This window comes from Anabrus simplex, chromosome 3 (genome assembly GCF_040414725.1).
Source record: "Anabrus simplex isolate iqAnaSimp1 chromosome 3, ASM4041472v1, whole genome shotgun sequence".
NCBI lineage: Eukaryota > Metazoa > Arthropoda > Insecta > Orthoptera > Tettigoniidae > Anabrus > Anabrus simplex.
The window spans coordinates 295,132,035-295,151,934 of NC_090267.1; the positions used below are offsets into that span (position 1 = coordinate 295,132,035).

The window sequence follows — 19,900 nt, forward strand, 5'->3', positions numbered from 1 at the left end:
TCAGCCATGCGTCTTGATAAGTGTGCTAGGTACCAACTAATGAGCCCAGCCTAGCACACGGGGGGCGAAATGCTGGCAACCAGGAATGAGTTAGCTGGAAAATTTATAATGTCCAATAATGGACCATTTATATTGGTATTATAAATTTACTAATTCGGAACAAATATTTCAGATTCTATGAAAAAATAATTGACCATTGTTTGCTAGCTTCTTATGCAGAATTGTACAAGCACCGATAAGGGAAAATAAAACACATTTAAATCTCTCGTAATAATGCGTGACTCAGTGAAAGGGTTCTTGTTGTAACCAAAGTCTATTGTACAGTTTAATATAGGAATTTTGAAGGGACATGAAAAACCTGTTGTTATAACGGGGATCTCGTTATATCCCGTACTCGCTATAAGGGACTTCTACTATATATATGTATATGGTATATGAGCCACACATATATTTAAAGAGCTGTTTCAGTTCTTTCAGTACCTTGTCATTATATGTAGACTAATCAGTGGCAGTGGCTACTATAGAAATACCGTATTAGGTGAAGAATATTGTATATAATTGCATGTATGGGTTTTTTTTGTTTTATCCTTCCTTTGCTGTAGCGGATAAGCTGTACTATAACCATTCACTTCCTTCACATGTGTGATTAAAGTTGTACATTGTTATTGGGATTGTACTTTCTGCATTTGTAACACATCTGTATCAACAGGGTCTAGATCCACGAATGAGGCAGCTGTTGCAGCAACGGGCTCTGAATAATGGCCAGTCCTATCCTGGCCAGTTAGTCCAACGGCTCACTGGCCCTCGAAACTCTCTGGATCCCTATGACCATCTGGTGCAGCAGCGGCAGCAGTCTATTGCATTCTCTCAAGGTGAGTTCAGTTCTTAACTATGTAGATGGATATCTGGAATCGTTTTGTCACCACCAGCTGCAAACTACTTCGAACTCTCATATGTCCATTTGCAGTTTATCCAGGGGAAGGTTATCCATACATTATGGTGGGTATTCTTTTCTGTGTTAATTTTAAACAACTGCATGTCCACATAAGAGATCAGATGCTCATGTTTTCGAAAGCTACATCATGATATAGTTTTACTTTGTTGCCACATTGTCATTATACAGTGGAACCTCGATTATCCGTTCCCGGAACCTACGTTTTCCCGGATCATGTGTTCAAATTACGTGGCTCCGTGAGCATCGTATTTAAATCACATTGTAAAAATCCCACATTATCCTTCCTCGAAGAAACGATTTCCCGGATCAACCGTCCAGAAATTTCAGTCCCATCAACACTAAATCCTCGATCAAGCATTTTTCAATAAACTGTACCCCACGTAAGGACAACTGTGTCATATTTATGGATGTTGGCGTTAACGCCCCATCAGTGCGATAATTAGAGCAAGTACTGTACTGGAAAAGTGATCGGCAGTGAACTTGCATGATGGACCATCTTAGCATCAAATTCAGGTGGTATTGTGTAGAGAATCTCGGGAATTATAAAGCAGAGAGTGGCCACAATAATTATAAGGAGATACAGAGCATTTCGACAGCTCTACTTGAAGACGGAACAAGTTTCGTCAAATGTTCGCACTTATAAAACGTCCACATTATATCCAGGGTTAGATGTTTGTATTTTACTTTTTTCGATTGTATTGCCGAATAAGTTTTCGGCACTTTCCTCCGGGCACTGTATAGTAACTGGGCTTTCCGGCAAGAATTGAAACTGCTCCTTCTTAACACAAATCGTGCACAAACCTAGTATTTTAATATTATCGTATACGATTATGTTATCGAGACCAGAACAGATGTTGCACCTTACATACAAAAGGCCTTAGGAGGTCTTGGGATTGCCCGTTACTGATTTGGTCCTAATATAAGACTGGGAATTTTTCATTTTCGTGTTAAAATTAAAAAACTGCAGTTGTTTTATTTGCGCATGTTATTTGTAGAAAATAAAGAATGGTTTGTATCATTTCCAACTCGTACAGACATGCGCAGCAAGCGTGCTTTCCAGCTGAGCCCAAGGTCACGAATAACTGTAATTTCTTAAGTTTTTAGTGATATTTCTTTTCTTTTCAATTTGATTGGATTAAGGACGGGCAGAATTGAACTTAATACATTTGAGAACTTCTGAGAATCGATACTTACCTTCGAAATCGTTCTCGAGTTCAACATAACCTTTAAAAGTCGATGTAAGCCTAATTTACATGGTACAGTACAAGATTTCCAGAAACTGAGTACGAACCAGAGACCAAATTACAATGGAAGATTAAGAAAAGAAGGGGCTTTTGTATCTAATGTTCTTTATTTATTAGATGAGAGAATTAAAAACTACCTACAGTAGAGTCTCGATTATCCGACCTAAACGGGACCTGGAGTACGTCGGATCACCGAAAATGTCGGATAATACAGAATAACTTTGAAAATGAACTAAGACAAACAGGAAGACTATACTGTATTACGTACTATGTTTTGCGGGACTCTATTTATTGTCTTATTAATTCAATTGTACAGTAGATGCAGTACTCTTTTCTTACTACGCCTGTAGCCAGGTGCAGACGTCTTGGCTTGGGCTGCAAGAGTTTTGATGTCAGCTTCTTGAAATTCAGCCCAGTCTCATCACAATTAAAAATCTGATCACCGGTTAATCCTTCAGCAAGAATTATTTCTTGAAATTGTCTTTTAAATTTCACAACCTCATCGGATTTAGCTGGCAGTTCTTCTTCACAGATATTAAGCTGCCCAATGCCGTACAGTTTTTCCCACCGATCAAGCCACCCAGCAATAGCAGTAAAATCAGGGTCCCTTTATTAAACTCCTACTGGATATACACCGCCATTTCTTGCAGAATGGGACCAGATATTGACAAGCCCTTTTCCTGGTTTTTAGTGAACCAAAGAAATAGTGCTTCACTTACTTTTATGTACTCACATTTTTCATTGTTTTTTTTCTAATTTTCAGTGCATCACTTGTTGCTCTGGTAGAGCACCACTTTTCAATTTATTCCCTCGTATGTTTCCAGCCTCCCACTGTAACATGTCCAACACCATAATCTGAAGCCATTTTTTTTGGAGAGTTTCCCCTTTGTCCAGTCTCTTTAACCCACTCTACTTGTCTTCCACAGAAACAATCACTTTCTTACGTTTACTCGCCATACTCAGAGAGGATATGAAAACTATAACATCCGCACCCAACCAATACTACATTGCAAAATCCTACCGCATGACTGCTAGTGCTTGTCCCACAGTCGCACCCTCCACACCCCGTGTCCCAGAATTGCATCCACCTAAAGATCAAATTAAGCCTACCAGTGTCGGATAACACGGAGTGTCGGATAAGCGAAGGTCGGTTGAGCGAGACTCTACTGTACTTGTGGTCGCTTGGCTTGAAGTTATTCTATTTTTCGAAAAGTTTGGCTAATCAAAGTTGCTGAACTGAAAGAAGTTTTCACGGGAAACTGACAAAGTTTCATGGGAAACTGAAAAACTTTCCCCTGCAAAACTGAATATAAAGTATCGATATTTTGAACTCGCGTACCGGTAATTAATGTTTGATGCCGCTTTCGCGGATTAACTTGCCTGCCTCTCGTCCAAAGAACCCGGGTTCGATACCCGGCCAGGTCAGGCATTTTTACCTGGATATAAGGGCTGGTTCCAGGTCCACTCAGCCTGCATGATTACCTTTAATTGAGGAGCTATCTAATGGTGAGATGGCGACCCCGGTCTAGAGAGCCACCAGGAATAACGGCCGAGAGGATTCGTCACACTGACCATGCGTCACCTCATAATCTGAGGCCTTCGAGCTGAGCAGCGCTCGTTTGGCAGGCAAAGGCCCATTGGGGCTGTAGTTTGGTTTGGTTTAAGAGTGTTGTAAGATTATAACTATACATATTTCATTTTTGTGATGTTTAGCCAAATTGCTGATGGCTTTCATTCATTCCCGGATTTTCCGTTTTCCCATGTTTTACGTTTTATTTTAATGGTCCCTCCAAAAACGGAGAATCGAGGTTCCACTGTATCTACATTTATACACCATGCATAATTCTTTCCAGTTCTAGTTTATACTCGCTGTTTTCTGTCATCTTGGTAAAAGAAGTGTGAGTTCGGTACGTTCCTGGTGAAGTGCCATCTTCAAGAGCATAGATTCATGTAATTTTAAATACATTTGAAACTACTGGCTTAGTGTTCAATAAAAAAAACATGCATATGAAACATGAGCTAGCTATTGACATGCACAGTTGCTTCACCTTTTCCTGACAGCTACATATTCGCTCTGCTGTGCTCATAAAAGCACTATGACCAAATGTATGATTTATCACCTGTAATATCATTACAATTTACAAACTTCATCATATAGATCCGTATTGCTACAGTTTAAATTAAGCATTAGTGTTAGGTTTTATGGTCCACCCAATCAATACACTTCACTTTACAAGTGAAAACTATTTAATATTAAAATATATTAAACATACGTTGGAACATGTTTCATCTCATTTGAGACTTCTTCAGCCATAACGTCTCATAACAGATTACGATACTCATTGTTGCTGTCTAATAATTTAAAAAAGGGAAGAACCCATGTCCTTCATGAATTGTTTGAGAATACACTAAAGACAATAAGTAATATTTATACAAAATTGTCCCTCACTTCTTGTAAAACATTTTCTTCAATGTTAAAATTTGAATGAATTTCTTGAAAATAAGACATGCAGTCCTGGTAGTTTCAGTGTACTGACAGGGATATTTTAATTCTGGTTTCGGAATAGGAAAATGGGACCATATCCACATCAGAATACTTAAAAGCTTTAATTCTTATGAAAATTCCTTTCAAAAGAAAATAAGCTATTTCTGTTAGAAGGAATCTAATGCTTCTGAGAAAGCCTGTTGTATGGCAAAGATCTGCGCTGCATGACCATCATATTGATAGTTTAATTCTTATGAATATTTCTTTCAAAGGGCAAGGTCATCAAAGTTGGTGAAACTCCCTATAGCTGGTTCACATCTGACTTGCTTCTCGCCACACTATTATGCGTGTTATAACAGCTGTAGGGAGTTTCACCAACTTTGATGACCTTGCCCTTTGAAAGGAATATTCATAAGAATTAAACTATCAATATGATGGTCATGCAGCGCAGATCTTTGCCATACAGCAGGCTTTCTCAGAAGCATTAGATTCCTTCTAACAGAAATAGCTTATTTTCTTTTGAAAGGAATTTTCATAAGAATTAAAGCTTTTAAGTATTCTGATGTAGATATGGTCCCATTTTCCCACTCCGAGACCAGAATTCAAATCTCCCTCAGTCAGTACACCGAAGCTACCAACACTGCATGTCGTATTTTCAAGAAATTTATTCAATTTTTAACATTGAAGAAAATGTTTTACAAGAAGTGAGGGACAATTTTATGTAAATATTATTTATTGTCTTTAGTGTATTCTCAAACAGTTCATAAAGGACATGGGTTCTTCCATTTTTAAAATGATTAGATAGCACCAATAAGTATTGTAATCTCTTATGAGACATTATGCCTGAAGAAGTATCGAATGAGATTGAAACATGTTCCCAAGTACAATATGTTTAATATACCGTATTTACGCGAATAATCCCCGCACCCTAATTTCAAGAAGGCTTATTTTTAAAAGAATTATTTAAATAAAATTTCTCCCATTGAAAGAGTAACATACGCATAAACAAACATTTCATATCATTCTGCGAGGTCCACGTGATCTTTACACAAATATGAATGTGTAAACTTACAGATATAGCTGCTTAGCCTGAACATACTTGAGAAAAACATTATGGCTGCTATGAAATATATTTGCCATGGAAATTATCAGGGGCTGCCTGGCCGAGGCGGTAAAGGCGTGCTCGGCTCGCCCGGAAGGACGTGGGTTCGATTCGCCGTCAGGAAGTCATAAAATTTAAGAAACGAGATTTCCACTTCCAGAGGTGCACATGGCCCTAAGGTTCACTCAGCCTACACCAAAAATGAGTACCAGGTTCATTCCTGGGGGCGAAGGCAGCCGGGCATAGAGCTAACCACTCTACCCGATCAAGTGCCAAGGTTGCAGATAGTGGAAGCCTTTACCTTCCACTCCTCCAAGGGCATTCATGGCCTGTATGGAGATGACTTTGCTTGTTTGCTTTTTGCTTTATGGAAATTATCAAGTAGGGCTAGGCATTTCATTGATCTGAACTTGCAGCTGGCTCGATTCCCTGTAGATTGAAAGATTCGTTCGTTGTCTCTTGCATTTCTAAAATGTTCTCCTAAATTACTTAAAAATCTTTTCACATGCAGTCTTTTCTTTACGTGGATATTAACATGACTGGTGGTGGATAATTCTTTTTCATGCAATGTAAACAGTTGAAACAGCCACACCGGTGAACTCGGGTGTTAGTTTTGCAATATGGTAAAACCTCGTTAATTCGAAGTCATTGGGACGCAAAAATCGGACATCGAATTACGTGTTTTTGAATTAACCACCAACTCGTACTTCAGAAATGCCAACTCTTCCTGCATCAAAAAATATTCTAAGATTCATTACCAGAGGTGCCATCTATTACGGATTGTCCATAATTATTACGGATTTCACCTCACAATTACAGAATTACGATCAAAGAGGAAATTATAACAGAAAAGCTGACATTATCAGGAAAAAGTAATTTTCTACAGAAAAATGGAAAAGAAGGGAAAAGGCTCAAAAAATTGAACATTTCTCCTAAATCATCCTCATTTCAATGCTTGTGAGTTGGCAATGATAGTTATTCGATCGTGACTTCCGTTTGCTACCCATGAGCGTTGTAAAATTCATTGTGAATGAAGGAGCTCAGGCGCTGCTCTTCTCCACTATAAATCCTTCAATAATGTTGTATTTGCTGTATTAAGTGTACCTGACAGTTGACAGAAAGATTGAGAAAGAAGTGAGGCCTACATTAAGCATATCTGCACTGGAGTCGCTTATGGTTCAGAAGACGAAAATGTCATCAGATTGGGAAGGATGCTTCAAGAAAACCTACACTGAAAAGCAGCTGCTGCGTGAGAAAGAAGCTACAATGAATGTTTTATCACAGAACCAACAGGTTGTGCGCAAATGTTATTGTGTAACATGATGTACTTTTGAATAGATTGTTAGTGGTAAGGACAAAAGGGGTGTCATTATCAAGAAGTGAGGAGCATGCTTTGGATTTGACTCAATTTTTCTTGGGGGCGGAGGGCGATTACTGATAATCCACTTCAAAGGTTGGCACCTCTGCATTACTGCATTCAATTAACATAGATTCACAGTTTAAACCTTTCAAATGCAATGGAAAAGAACTATTTCCAAAATGTATCCAACAAGGTGCATTCAAATAATTCAAGTAATGCACTTGGATAACTCACTGACAAACGTAACCACACGCAATGAAAGAAAAAAGGAAAATATATTTAAAGACGAGAAGTCTATGCTGGTTCCCCTGTTGAAGTACTTTATTCGTTGGATTACTGTACTGTATGCATTTTTAGATGCCTTGTATTTGCACGGAAAGTACCTGACGCCCTTAACCCTTACCCCTCGAATTACAGTTCTCTGTGTTGTCTCTACTACTCGTATTTTAAATGTGAATTTTTATCTTATATGACCTGTATTCATCTTTCACGATTTTGGAGGTAACATTTGCTTTTAAATGATGTATTTAGGCTATACACATTTTAAGCAAGCTATACTGGAGCAAATAAAAGCAATATGTGCAATTTAAGACAAATTATTTTGCATGATTATTATTATTATTATTATTATTATTATTATTATTATTATTATTATTATTATTATTATTATCGTTATCACATACCGATTGGTTTCGTTAATTATTTCAATGAACAAATTATCGGTAAAAAGCAATTGAAAAACTCTATTCAGTCTCTGGTTTCATACCTCACGGTAGATTTTAGGCTAAACGGCGATTTCTCGAAATCGGGATCAGTTGATTTATAATTGTGCCAGCCATCAGCATCAGGCACATGTTGGGTTATGGTACACAAGCCAAACATCGCCAGTTCACTTTTAGGGTACAAGGAACGTGAAGAGGTGCGAAAATACTGTGGTTTTGTGTTTTACCCGACATATACAACATTGAACAGTAAACTATATATGACTATAAGAGCACATGGCGACCATGTTTGTTTACTATCGCTCGACCTTTCGTGTGCGTGAGTGGACAGCTGACGGCTACACTGCCCTCTAAATAATAGATTGTTGACTGACTGTCATATAATATCTGAATTCTACAAAGTTCCACGCTGAACCAAAAGATGGCAGTACAGTATAGCATCGTTTATTTTGTCGGCTAAGAAACGGCAGACGAGCGGTGGGCGATGAAATGTCATGTCGGGTCTCGCCCGACATGCGACCGGAAAGTGGAATATCGTAATGTCGGGCTTCACCCGACAGACGAGTGGTAAAGGTTAAAACATCGTGGCTTATCAAACTTGCCTATGATAAGGAGAGGAAGTATTTCGCTTCTGTCTGCATTGGAATACAATACGGTGATCCCACCTCCTTTTAAAAAGTCTGTTTGGGCCAGGCATTAAAATATATATATATGCAGTTTCATTGGCATTGACAATATTGTTCTTTGCATACGAATTGATTATAATTATGAGCCACGCTTTTTCGCCAACTGTCGGCATCGCCAAAGAGAATTGCTAATGTTTACGGATTCTACTTCTTCGCACACTGCCTGTTGCCTGATGCTGTGACATTCCTTAAAACGCTGAATTCAAAAGAATTAAGATTTCACTCGAACTTAGCAGCTCTGAAACAAACTGTCAACACACCAAAGTGAGTGAAAGTACAGAAAGCCACCCCTTGTAAAATCAAGTGTATTGATTGGGTGGACCATTAAGCCTAAACTAGTTCTTAACCTTTAATATTGCCGTAGGTAACAGAACCGTAAAGGAAAAATGGACATGCGACAGGCTGTATATGACAACATTTTCATCCTGACATGATATTAAACCACACAAGACCGAACGACCTAGTACAACTGGGCAATCACCCCTTCTTTACACTAATAGATTCTTCAGAGAATGAATAAAAGAAAGCGAACGGCCACGAAGGCCGTGAAAATGAAAGACTCATTAGGCTTCTCAAACCTAATACCGTCGGGATCAGAAAAAAACAAGGTTTGACTGAGGGAAGTCGGATATCCGTTTTTCCTTCACCTGTGTTCGCTGCACGAAAAGCATATATGAAGAAATTCCAATACATGCTGCTAACTCCCTTCAATTGTCGACAGTCACAGCTAGCTCAATCCCACCATTTAAGTATTATCCAACAATCAAAGCTATTTCATATTTCATTTTGTTTTGCGGTGTTGCTACGTCCACTTTTCTAAACTCCGATTCCATTTGAACTACACACGTTTAAACCGAGTTCAGTTTTATACAGCGCGACAAAGCCGTAATCTCAGTTCATTTTCAGAACTAGGTTCGAAATTGATCTCTGGTCAGATGTCTTTATGCGACCGGCACATAAATGTCTAAATAAAGTTTGGGTATTCATCCGTGGACATGCCTACATTAAATATTGGGACTGTACCAAATGCTGTTATGGTACTTTGTACGTGACAGGACAAGAAGGAGCTGCATTTCTTTCTACCTGCAGAACGGTTGGGGCTAGCTGTTGTAACAAAAATACTTAACTCCCAAACCCCTGCCCCAAGGCCGCATTCCTAGCCAGTCAGTCACACTCGGCCATCCCTCTCACTCTTCCATCGTTGTCAATAAGCTTATTGCTACCTGTCTGACAGAACTGATCACGTGAACTGGGAGTGTTTCCCTCTCCAGGCAGTCAAGTGATATTGGTATTAGGTATCGTCCATCTATTGTATTGTCGACAAGTACCAGTATTCTGTCTTCACTTTTCATTCTTGTTCTCATTTACGTTTGCTTGTGTAGGTCGATTTTTAAGTTATGGAGAAATGCGGGAGTTATATGGCTGAGTTTAAACTCAAAGTGATAAAATATGCTGAAGAACATAGAACCATTGGCGTAAACAGAAAGCTGCGCTAGAAACCACCAATCGAACACGTAAGGCATTCAGAGGGCCAAAAACTGGTAAGTTTCCTAAACTGAAAGACGAGTTGCTTCATTACATTACAGAGTTGCAAAATGATGGCTTCAGTATCTCGCATGAGATGCTGCATTTCAAAGTCCTCAAACTAGCAATTAAGGGAGGAATTAGCTGTTCGGATCTGAAAGTGAGCTGGGGTTGGATCCGTAGATTCATGACACGAAAGGGATTGTGTCTGCGAAGGCGAACATCTCTCTACCAGAGAATGCCAAGTGATTTTAGTGACAGAATCATAAATTTTCATCGCATGTGATAGCTGCGGAAGAAAAACAATTACCTCGTACCTCGAATTGGCAATGCAGATCAAACCCCTATAAACTTCGACATGCCATGCAACACCACCATCAACAGTAAGGGATAATCTAACGTGCTTGTATGTACAACTGGGTGTGAAAAACAGCATTGCAGTGCCATGCTAGGAATAACCTCAGACGGAAGAAATTTGCCACCATACATTATTTTCAAAAGAAAAACAGTGCCTAAAGCGATGTTTCCTAAAGGCATTTATGTATGGGTTCAAGCGAAGGATGGATGGATACAGGACTGGATCTGTACGGTATGGGGAGCACTGCTAGGGGCACTGCTTCAACGCCCAGCAATGCTAGTGTGGGAAAGTTTCCGCGGGCATTTGGTGGAAGACACGAACAAACACCTTCAGGAAATGAAAAATGATCTCATAATTCCTGGTGGACTCCCACATTGTCTACAGCCCTTAGATATTTCTGTCAACAAGATCTTCAAGGACAACGTACGTAATTTGTACGCCGAATGGATGGCAGTAGGGGAGCATGAGCTGACGCCAGCAGGCAAAATAAAGAGGCCGTCGTTTGAACTCGTGTGTGATTAGGTTAGGTGGGCATGGGTTATGATGTCAGCAGACATTTTTAAGAGTTTCTTGAAGACAGGCATTGCAAATGCTGTGGACGGAAGTCAGGATGATGTAGTATGGGATGGTGACTAGAATGATGCACTTGAGAATAGCTCGGAGACTGAAGGCAGTGACAATGGATATGGTAAGTATGCCAGTTGTCTAGTTTTGATAGCCTAATGCAAATTTTACAGGTGGGTTTTTTTTTTTTTTTTTTTTTTTTTTTCCCTTCAGGAATACGATCTTTTGCACACAAATCCCTGCATATATCATGCCCTGATAATGTTCATACTTATTTTTTGTCGAAAAAGTGCAAGTTATATGCGAGCAAATATGGTGCTTCATTTACAGCCAGGCTGAACGGTTCAGCTCATATGGGTGAGGCGCTGGCCTTCTGACCCCTACTTGGCAGGTTCTTTCGTTGCTTATTCTTGTGGTATTTGAAGGTGCATTTTTTGTAGTTATTACATTATAATACATAATATTACATAGTAAGGACAATATTATACTTACACCTATCAAACAACCATGATTTTCACTCCTGTAAATCACATCTGAACTCTACAGGCTGTTCCAAGACACTTCTCACTGATAGGGGTTCAGATATGTCAGCTTTGTGTCAGTAAATTTACCGGTACATAAAAGAACTCCTGCAGGACTAAATTTCCCACCTCGGTGTCTCCGTAAACCGCGAAAGTAGTTAGTGGGACATAAAGCTAGTAACATTATTGTTGTTATTTACTTCATTCATATAAACCACAGCAATATTTCAAGACAATATTCCTAAAGAGAAGGAAATGTACTCATGACTCTGTACCAAAGAAGGTGGTGATATTTTTTGGGGAAAAGCATGATTACTTTTCTCTAAAAATAATCTTACTTTTGTTTTTCGTATTTTCTGTGTTCCACTTGGTTAGTGAGCGAATCATTGTTGTCCTTGCTCAGTAATGCTGTATTTTAGTCTGTTTGCAATCCTGTTTTGTGAGTGTGCAGAAAACACCAGCAAGTCTCATAAAGAATTCCAGTGCCCAAAAAGTGGCAAGTTTCTACAAGTTCCTGCAAGTTGATGAGTATTTTCCAGAATATTTGATACCATTATGCAATGATGGATGTGCCACTTTTCATATAGTCCATTGTTTTAACAGATATGAAATAGCTGCAGCGCGAAGAAAAATAGTTGCCCTGAACATTAATATTACCACAATTTGGTTGTGGTGATTTTGAGAAAAATAATTTTGAAGAGGCTTTGGAGGAACAAATCTGACTAGTATAAACCATATTTTGTTGATAACCATGGCATTGACAGGAACAAAAACTGTCGGCTTCAATGAATCATTATTTATATGAAAGACGTGAAGCATAAATTTGAAAATATCCTCAATACAGACACTGAACACCAACACTGTAATTCTCCAAAGGAGATTTTTTAGCTTAGTTAAGTTGTTAATTATTTTAAAGTCTTATTTTACAAAGTCTCTCTCATAAACCCAGACCAAGCGCACGGTGTTTGTAGTCTGTGCTACAGCAACTGCCTCAGCCTAACTTATGTCGCATGTGGTCTCCCTTCTTTAAACATGTATACAATCCTATATGAAATCTTGCCTTATAAAAGATGTCGCAAGTGTCATCCTTCATAATGGGGGACTTCATAAACACCATTAGGATTTTCTGCACACCAGTAGCGAGAGTTATGACTGTTCACACGACCATTAAGATGAAACCAGGCCCCATCTGAAAAGAACCCAAGCTGTGGGTCGAATAAACAATCATTCAGTGATGCAAGATACCACTCAACAATATCTCACTCTTGTGACTGGATCACAGCAGGTTTTAAACAATGGGCCCATTTAACCTGTACGGTTTCATGTGTAACAGCTATGTAGCTGTGTGTGCAGAAGAAACCAAAACCCCTACTTGTGCTAATTTTGTGATTTATTCAGTGACCGTGCAGGATTTACACCAATGTCATCTAGCTTATCCTCTGTTAAAATTGTTCGTATGCGTGCATATTTTTTTTATTGAACACTGAGCCAGTAGTTTCAAATTTATTTACAATTACATGAATCTATGGTCTTGAAGATGGCACCTCACCAGGAAATTCCTGAACAAATGCATTGCGTCCCCGTTGAGCCGATTTGTACTTAAAATAACTTTTACATATGAAAATTCGGTGTTGCAATGATAAATGTTTCACCATGTTAACAGCTGAGATTCAGACCGGCTATTGATGCTAGGTTGAACATGTGCATGCTCCTTGTAAGGTCAAGAACAATGCGCATTCCTCCTGTGCAGCTGCTTAGATCTGGGAGAGTAAAAACACCCATGGACAGCCTGTGTTTATAGGAAAGACCCTGGATGTACTAATGATGGCCCAAAAGAGTTGAAACATGTCTACGATGTTAATGTAACTTGTATCAGTCTTATAGATTGAATTACCTAGTATTGATAAATGAAGTTTTTTCTTATTTGTGATATGAAAATATCCTACTTTCTTTTGGATCTACAGTAATCACTGAGGTCTTCCTACCTACTGTCTATCCTCCTTTATAGTTACATTTCATGCCGTGGTATTATATCTCATTTTATTTTAATTTACGTGGTGTTTTACACGGAAAATCATTTTATATAATTATGTTAACTTTTCAGCAAATCAGCCAAATGAAATACCACTATCTTCTTCTGCTGTAACTGTTGGTGCAGGTGGAAGTGCACCTCTGCAATCATCCACACAACAGGTTTCAGCTGCCTCAGAATCCCAAGAAATTCCAGAGAGTGTTACAGCAGAGCTAGAGAAACTAGAGGAAGAAGGAGGGGGAATGGTAGAGGTAGAGGGTGTGGGTGCAATACTTGCAGATCTTGGAGCAGATGATGATGAATTGTTGGGTAAGTTATTGGCTTTTCAATTTCAATTTTTCTTCTTCTTCTTCTAAAGCAGACATGCTTTCAATCAGTAAATATTTTTCTGCAAGGTTGACATTATTGTGTATTACTGTTGCTCTTTCAATTCAGATAATGAACATTAAATTTTATCGAAAGTGAAAAATGGACATTGATTGTACTATATAAAAGTTTGTATTTTCAGTTTTAAGAAAACTACATTATCATAATTACTGAATACGTAAAGGTACTGGAAAGCAAACCATAATTAACTAAAAATTTATAGAACTCTGCATCTTACAGGGATAAATAATACAACCATAATGGGAAATAAAAATGCATCCCAAAATTCAATGCAATTTTTCAGGAGAAAACAAAATTAGAAGTTAAAGAATGACAATAATTAAAAAATTATTAACAACATACAGTCAAACCTTTATATCTCTAATCACAGAGATACGATATCCATTAGGTTCAACCTATTCAATACTAATTACGTGTTGATGTTACTAATAACTTTTATTTAACATGGGACTGGTTTCGATATTTAAAATGTCATCATCAGCCATAAAATAAATCACAAATATATAAGCAATGACATAATAATCAAAACTATTGTGGATACACATTGAAATATGTTCATTAAAAGTCTTTAACCGTCCATTCACACCCTGTGTTAAGATAAATCTGTAATGGCGAGGACAGCAGAACCAGACCCACACCCGTAATTACGGAAAGTAAAGGAAGTAAGTTGGACGGGGTTCGTACAACAAGCTATGCAACTTGACGAGTTTATGAATACAAAAATTGTTTAATTCAACCAATAGCGGACACACCCTTTCCACTTAGAAAAAGGATAAGCAAGAGAATCACGCTTCATAGTACAGTACAAAAGTGACACGGAAGAAATAAGATGTCAAGTAAAGAAGAAACAGACTCTAGCAAAAATCTTTTCTTCAGGATCATAACACTAATAAATCTTTTAGTTTTTAAACAAGTGATTTTATTCAGCCTTCGGGACTTAAAATGAAACCAAAGACATTCTAGTCCATTTATTTTAAGTTTAACGTCCTAGTATCAACCGCCCCCCTCCAACCCATACATTCCTTACTAACACCAGTTTTTTAATGTCAACTATGTGATTGTTGTATGCCGTTTTTATCTAAGCTTTTATGTAAGCAGCTGATGATGATCACAAAGCGATCGAAACATGTCCTGATATTATTAATCTTTTTATAAGAAGCCAAAGGCTAAATAAAAAGAAAGGTATTTATTAGATGGAAACATTTTTCATATATTGATTAGATTACATTATCGAAACAGCAATGAAGTGGATAGTTTGTAAGACAATAAGGTCCTCGAAACATGCACAGTGTATGAGGTGATAAAAAATAATTAATTAAATAACTCTTAAGTGTTGATAAGGCTGACTTTTAATTATCAAATGTATATTTATTGGAGTGGAGATTGTATTCAATACAGACCATTATAAAAATCAAACCATAACCCTTGGGATAAGTTAAAAAACTTTTTAAATGTGAACAGCGTTTTGTCGATATTAGTTGTCTGCTCCACTTCAAAATTGTTCTATTTTTGTTGTTGAATCACAAATCTATGAAAGTAAATAATTTTATTGTTGTGTTTTTTGACAATTTCTGACAAATTTTTGGTACACCTAGCAAGTCCATTGTGTTTCATGAAACGATGACATAATGAAGGTCCCTATTTGAAATTATCAACCTTATGTTCACAGGATATTTTAACTGCATGTGTGCGAATCATTTTTGTTGAAATCACAGTGTCCTTGTACCTATTTCCTTAAACCCATTTCAACACTTCACTCTCTATTTCTGGCATATTTTTTAGCCTTTTGCTTGCTTCCCTTTATACAGTTATTCGAAATGTCCTGGCCATGCCATGTTTTCTTTTTTACTGTTGGTGATGATCCAAAATGTCTTCCAGCATTTCTATAACCATCTTCCTATGCATATTTCACAACCTGAAATTTATAGCTTGCAGTTGATATTTTCCATGATTAACTGCCGTAACAATGAAATTATATATCGTATGGCTTTTAGTGCCGGGAGTCTCCGAGGACATGTTCGGCTTGCCAGGTGCAGGTCTTTTGATTTGACGCCTGTAGGCGATCTGCATGTCGAATTGAGGTTGAAATGATGATGAAGACGACACATACACCCAGCCCTCATGCCAGTGAAATTAACCAATGACGATTAAAATTCCCGACCCTGCCAGAAATCAAACCTGGGACCCCTATGACCAAACACCAGCATGCTAATCATTTAGCCATGGAGCCAGACGCCGTAACGATGAACACACGGTATACATACATTTGTAAACATAACTTGTTAATGCCAGACTGAGTGGCTCAGATGTTTGAAGCGTTGGCCTTTTGACCTCAACTTGGCAGGTTTGATCCTGGCTCAGTCTGGTGGTATTTGAAGGTGCTCAAATGTCACCCTTGTGGCAGTAGATTTACTGGCACATAAAAGAACTCTTGCAGGACAAAGTTCCGGCAACTTGCCGTCTCTGTAAACCATTAAGAAAAAGTAGTTGGCACAACGTAAAAACATTATTATTATTATTTATTAGTCAACTCGTTAACTGATTATTTAGGTGTGATCACTTCAGCAGAATTCCTGAGAAGGTTTTGGCAGGTTTTGATGTCAAATCCTAAATGTCTTTTTTCCACATAAAATGTAATTGGTATAGTATAATATTAGAAGTAGTAGGGGGAAAAAGCAAAATTTATAATAATCTCTGTAAGGACACTGGCTGTCAACTGATACATCATTGGTCATATCCCATTTAAGTTCTAAGAAGGTCGTTCTCATCCCTGTCCATCATTATTTTGATTTGTACCCTACAGATTCCTTCTTGATGCTTTTTTTTTCCAGCCAACTAAGGACCACGTCATTTCAACTGTCTCCTTCCCTCAGCTTTAACATTTGCCCAGTACTCCCACATTCATTACTGGTGTTGTTTCTTTCTTGCTTTGGTCCACACCTTCCCCGTCATCAGCCTCGGCTTTTCTTGGAAACCCTTTAGGTCTTAAGTTTCTTCTTAAGTGGGTTGCGCTCCAGGATTGTTGTTGTTGTTATTATTATTATTATTATTATTATTATTATTATTATTATTATTATTGTTGTTGTTGTATTGTTTTTGTTACTATTGTAGAAACCGTTAGATTTTGTCATTTCAGGAAAGCTATTTCCAGAATGTAATGCCGTATTGTCATAATACCCCTTAAATACTGAAAACTGTTTTTAACCTAGGGTTTGTAGCTGGTGAACTCCCTTCCACCCAGACAGTATTATGTTATCAGGTAATTGCATTCTATACATACTGTAATTGCTTAGTATATGATGATTTTAATATTTCAGAGATGGGGAATGATTTTAACATCTTGGAGTATGCTGATCCTGAATTAGACAATGTAACAGGTGGTGAAAAAACGAATATTCTGGATGAGAATTTGGATCTTGAGGAGGAAGACAGTAAAGAAGAACATAAAGGGGTGAAGCGAGAGCTACCCTTGACTAAAGACAGGTATCATAAATAATATACACAATACTTTTTCTTTCTTTTCATTTTTGGTAAACATGGAAAGAAAGGCTGCTTAATGCTTATGTTTCACATCTAGCAAACCTCTGTACAGTGGAACCTCGATTAACCGTTCCCGGAAAATACGTTTTCCCGGAATATGCGTTCAAATTACGTGGTCCCGCGAGCATCGTAATTAAATCACGTTGTAAAAGTCCCGCATTATCCGTTCCTCGAAGAAACGCTTTCCCGGATCAACCGTCCAGAAATTCCAGTCCCATCAATGCTAAATCCTCGATCAATCGTTTTTTAATAAACTGTATCTCACGAAAGGACAGCTATGGCATATTTATGGATCTTGGCGTTAACGCCCCGTCACTGCGATAATTAAAGCAAGTACTGTACCGGTACTAGAAAAGCGATCGGCGGTGAACTTGCATAAGAGACCATTTTAGCATCGCATTCGGGTGGTATTGTTTAGAGAATCTCGGAAAATCATAAAGCAGAGGGTGCCCACAACAATTGCAAGAAGACACGGCGCATTTCGACAGCTCTGCTTGAAGACGGAACGAGTTTCGTCATATGTTCACACTTATAAAACGTCCATATTATGTCCAGGGTTAGATGTTTATATTTTTACATTTTTTTTCGATCATACTGCCGAAGAGGTTTTCGGCACTTTGCTCAGGGCACTGCAGAGTAACTGGGCTTTCAGGCACGAATCGAAACTGCTCCTTCTTAACACAAATTCAGTACCTTTTGATATTATCGTACATGATATGTTAGCGAGACCAAAACAGATGTTGCACCTCACATTTAAAAAAAAAAGAAAAAAGCCATGGGAGGTCTTGGGATTGCCTATTACTGTTTAGGTCCTGATGTAAGACTGGGAAGTTACGTTTTCGTGTTAAAATACCAAAAACTGCAGTCGTTTTATTTGCGCACGTTACATTTTAAATGGTTGGTATCATTTCAAACTCCTACTGACATGTGCAGCGAGCGCGCTTTCCAGATGACCTCAAGGTCACGAATAACCGTAATTTCTGAAGTTTTTACATTTCTTTTATCTTTCCAATTTGATTGGATTTGTGACGCGCAGAATTGAATATAATGCATTCGAGAACTTTTAAGAATCGATACTTACATTCGAAACCATGTTTTCGAGTTCAACATAACCTTTAAAAGTCGATGTAGGCCTAATTTGCGCTGTACGAGATTTCCAGAAACTGACTACGAACAGTATACCGGAGACCAAATTACAATGAAAGATTAAGAAATGAACGGATTTCGCCATCATTTTGGGTGCTTTTGTATCTAATGTGCTTTATTTTATTAGATGAGAGAATTAAAAACTACTTGTGGTCGATTGTCGTTTGGCTTGGCGTTATTAGATTTTTCGAAGTTTGGCTAGTTGCTGAACTGAAAGAAGTTTTCACGGGAAACTGACGAAGATTCCCCTGTAAAATTGAATATAAAGTACCGAGATTTTGAACTCGCGTACCGGTAATTAATGTGGTTTCGCGGTCTAACATGCCCGCCTCTCATCCAGAGGGCCCGGGTTCGATTGCGACCAGGTCAGGCAATTTTACCTGGATATAAGTCTGGTTCCAGATCCACTCAGCCTACGTGAATACCTTTAATTGTGGAGCTATCTAATGGTGAGATGGCGACCCCGATCTACAGAGCCAGGAATATTTGCCGAGAGGATTCGTCGCACTGACCATGCGCACCTCGTAATCTGCAGGCCTTCGGGCTGAGCAGCTGTCGCTTGGCAGGCAAAGTCCCACTGGGGCTGTAGTTTGGTTTGGTTTAGGAGTTTTTGTATGATTATAATTATACATATTTAATTTTTGTGATGTTTAGCCAAATTGTTGATGGTTTTCATTCATTCCCGGATTTTCCGTTTTCCTGTGTTGTACGTTTTATTTTCATGATCCCTCGAAAAACGGAGAATCGAGGTTTCACTGTACTTTGCCAGCTTATATGTTTTTAATGATTTGCAGAGTAGACGTTTAGGGTATACTGTCATAATATTCATAACATTAAAAGTAAATTTAAATAAGAGCGGGAGAGATTTACTGTATTTTTTACTACAAGAAACTTGTGAATGCTATTTTATTGTCCATATCTGCTAGACCATTCTGTACAGTAGCGGCGATTGGGAATAAGAAGTTGGGGGCACAAAGATGTACAGATAACTAAAAGTAACCCGGGGCTATGGGGTATGGTGGGGGGGGAGGGCATCAAAATTGAAACAAATAGCTATAAAATGGCGAGTTTTTAATGCTCCCTGAATGAATTTCGATAGACACACAAAGGTTGTCAATCTACCAACTTACGTGCTGTAATAATAGTACTATACAAAAAAACCTTCACCAAAGGAACAATAATTATGCATGTATTACAAATAGAAGTACGGTTTGAGTATACAATTTAAAAGTCATTTAGTGTTTGACTACACACTAACAAAGTAACAGTCACTA

The 19,900-nt window shown here is 38.2% G+C and overlaps 1 protein-coding gene across 1 annotated transcript in view; it reads left to right on the plus strand.

The window, feature by feature from the left end:
- LOC136866781 (histone-lysine N-methyltransferase 2C-like) overlaps nt 1-19,900 on the plus strand; it is an 811,555-nt gene that overhangs the window by 480,975 nt on the left and 310,680 nt on the right. Inside the window, 3 exon segments of the mRNA XM_067143888.2 lie at nt 710-872; nt 13,626-13,862; nt 17,258-17,423. Coding sequence (XP_066999989.2) covers nt 710-872; nt 13,626-13,862; nt 17,258-17,423 — 566 coding nt within the window.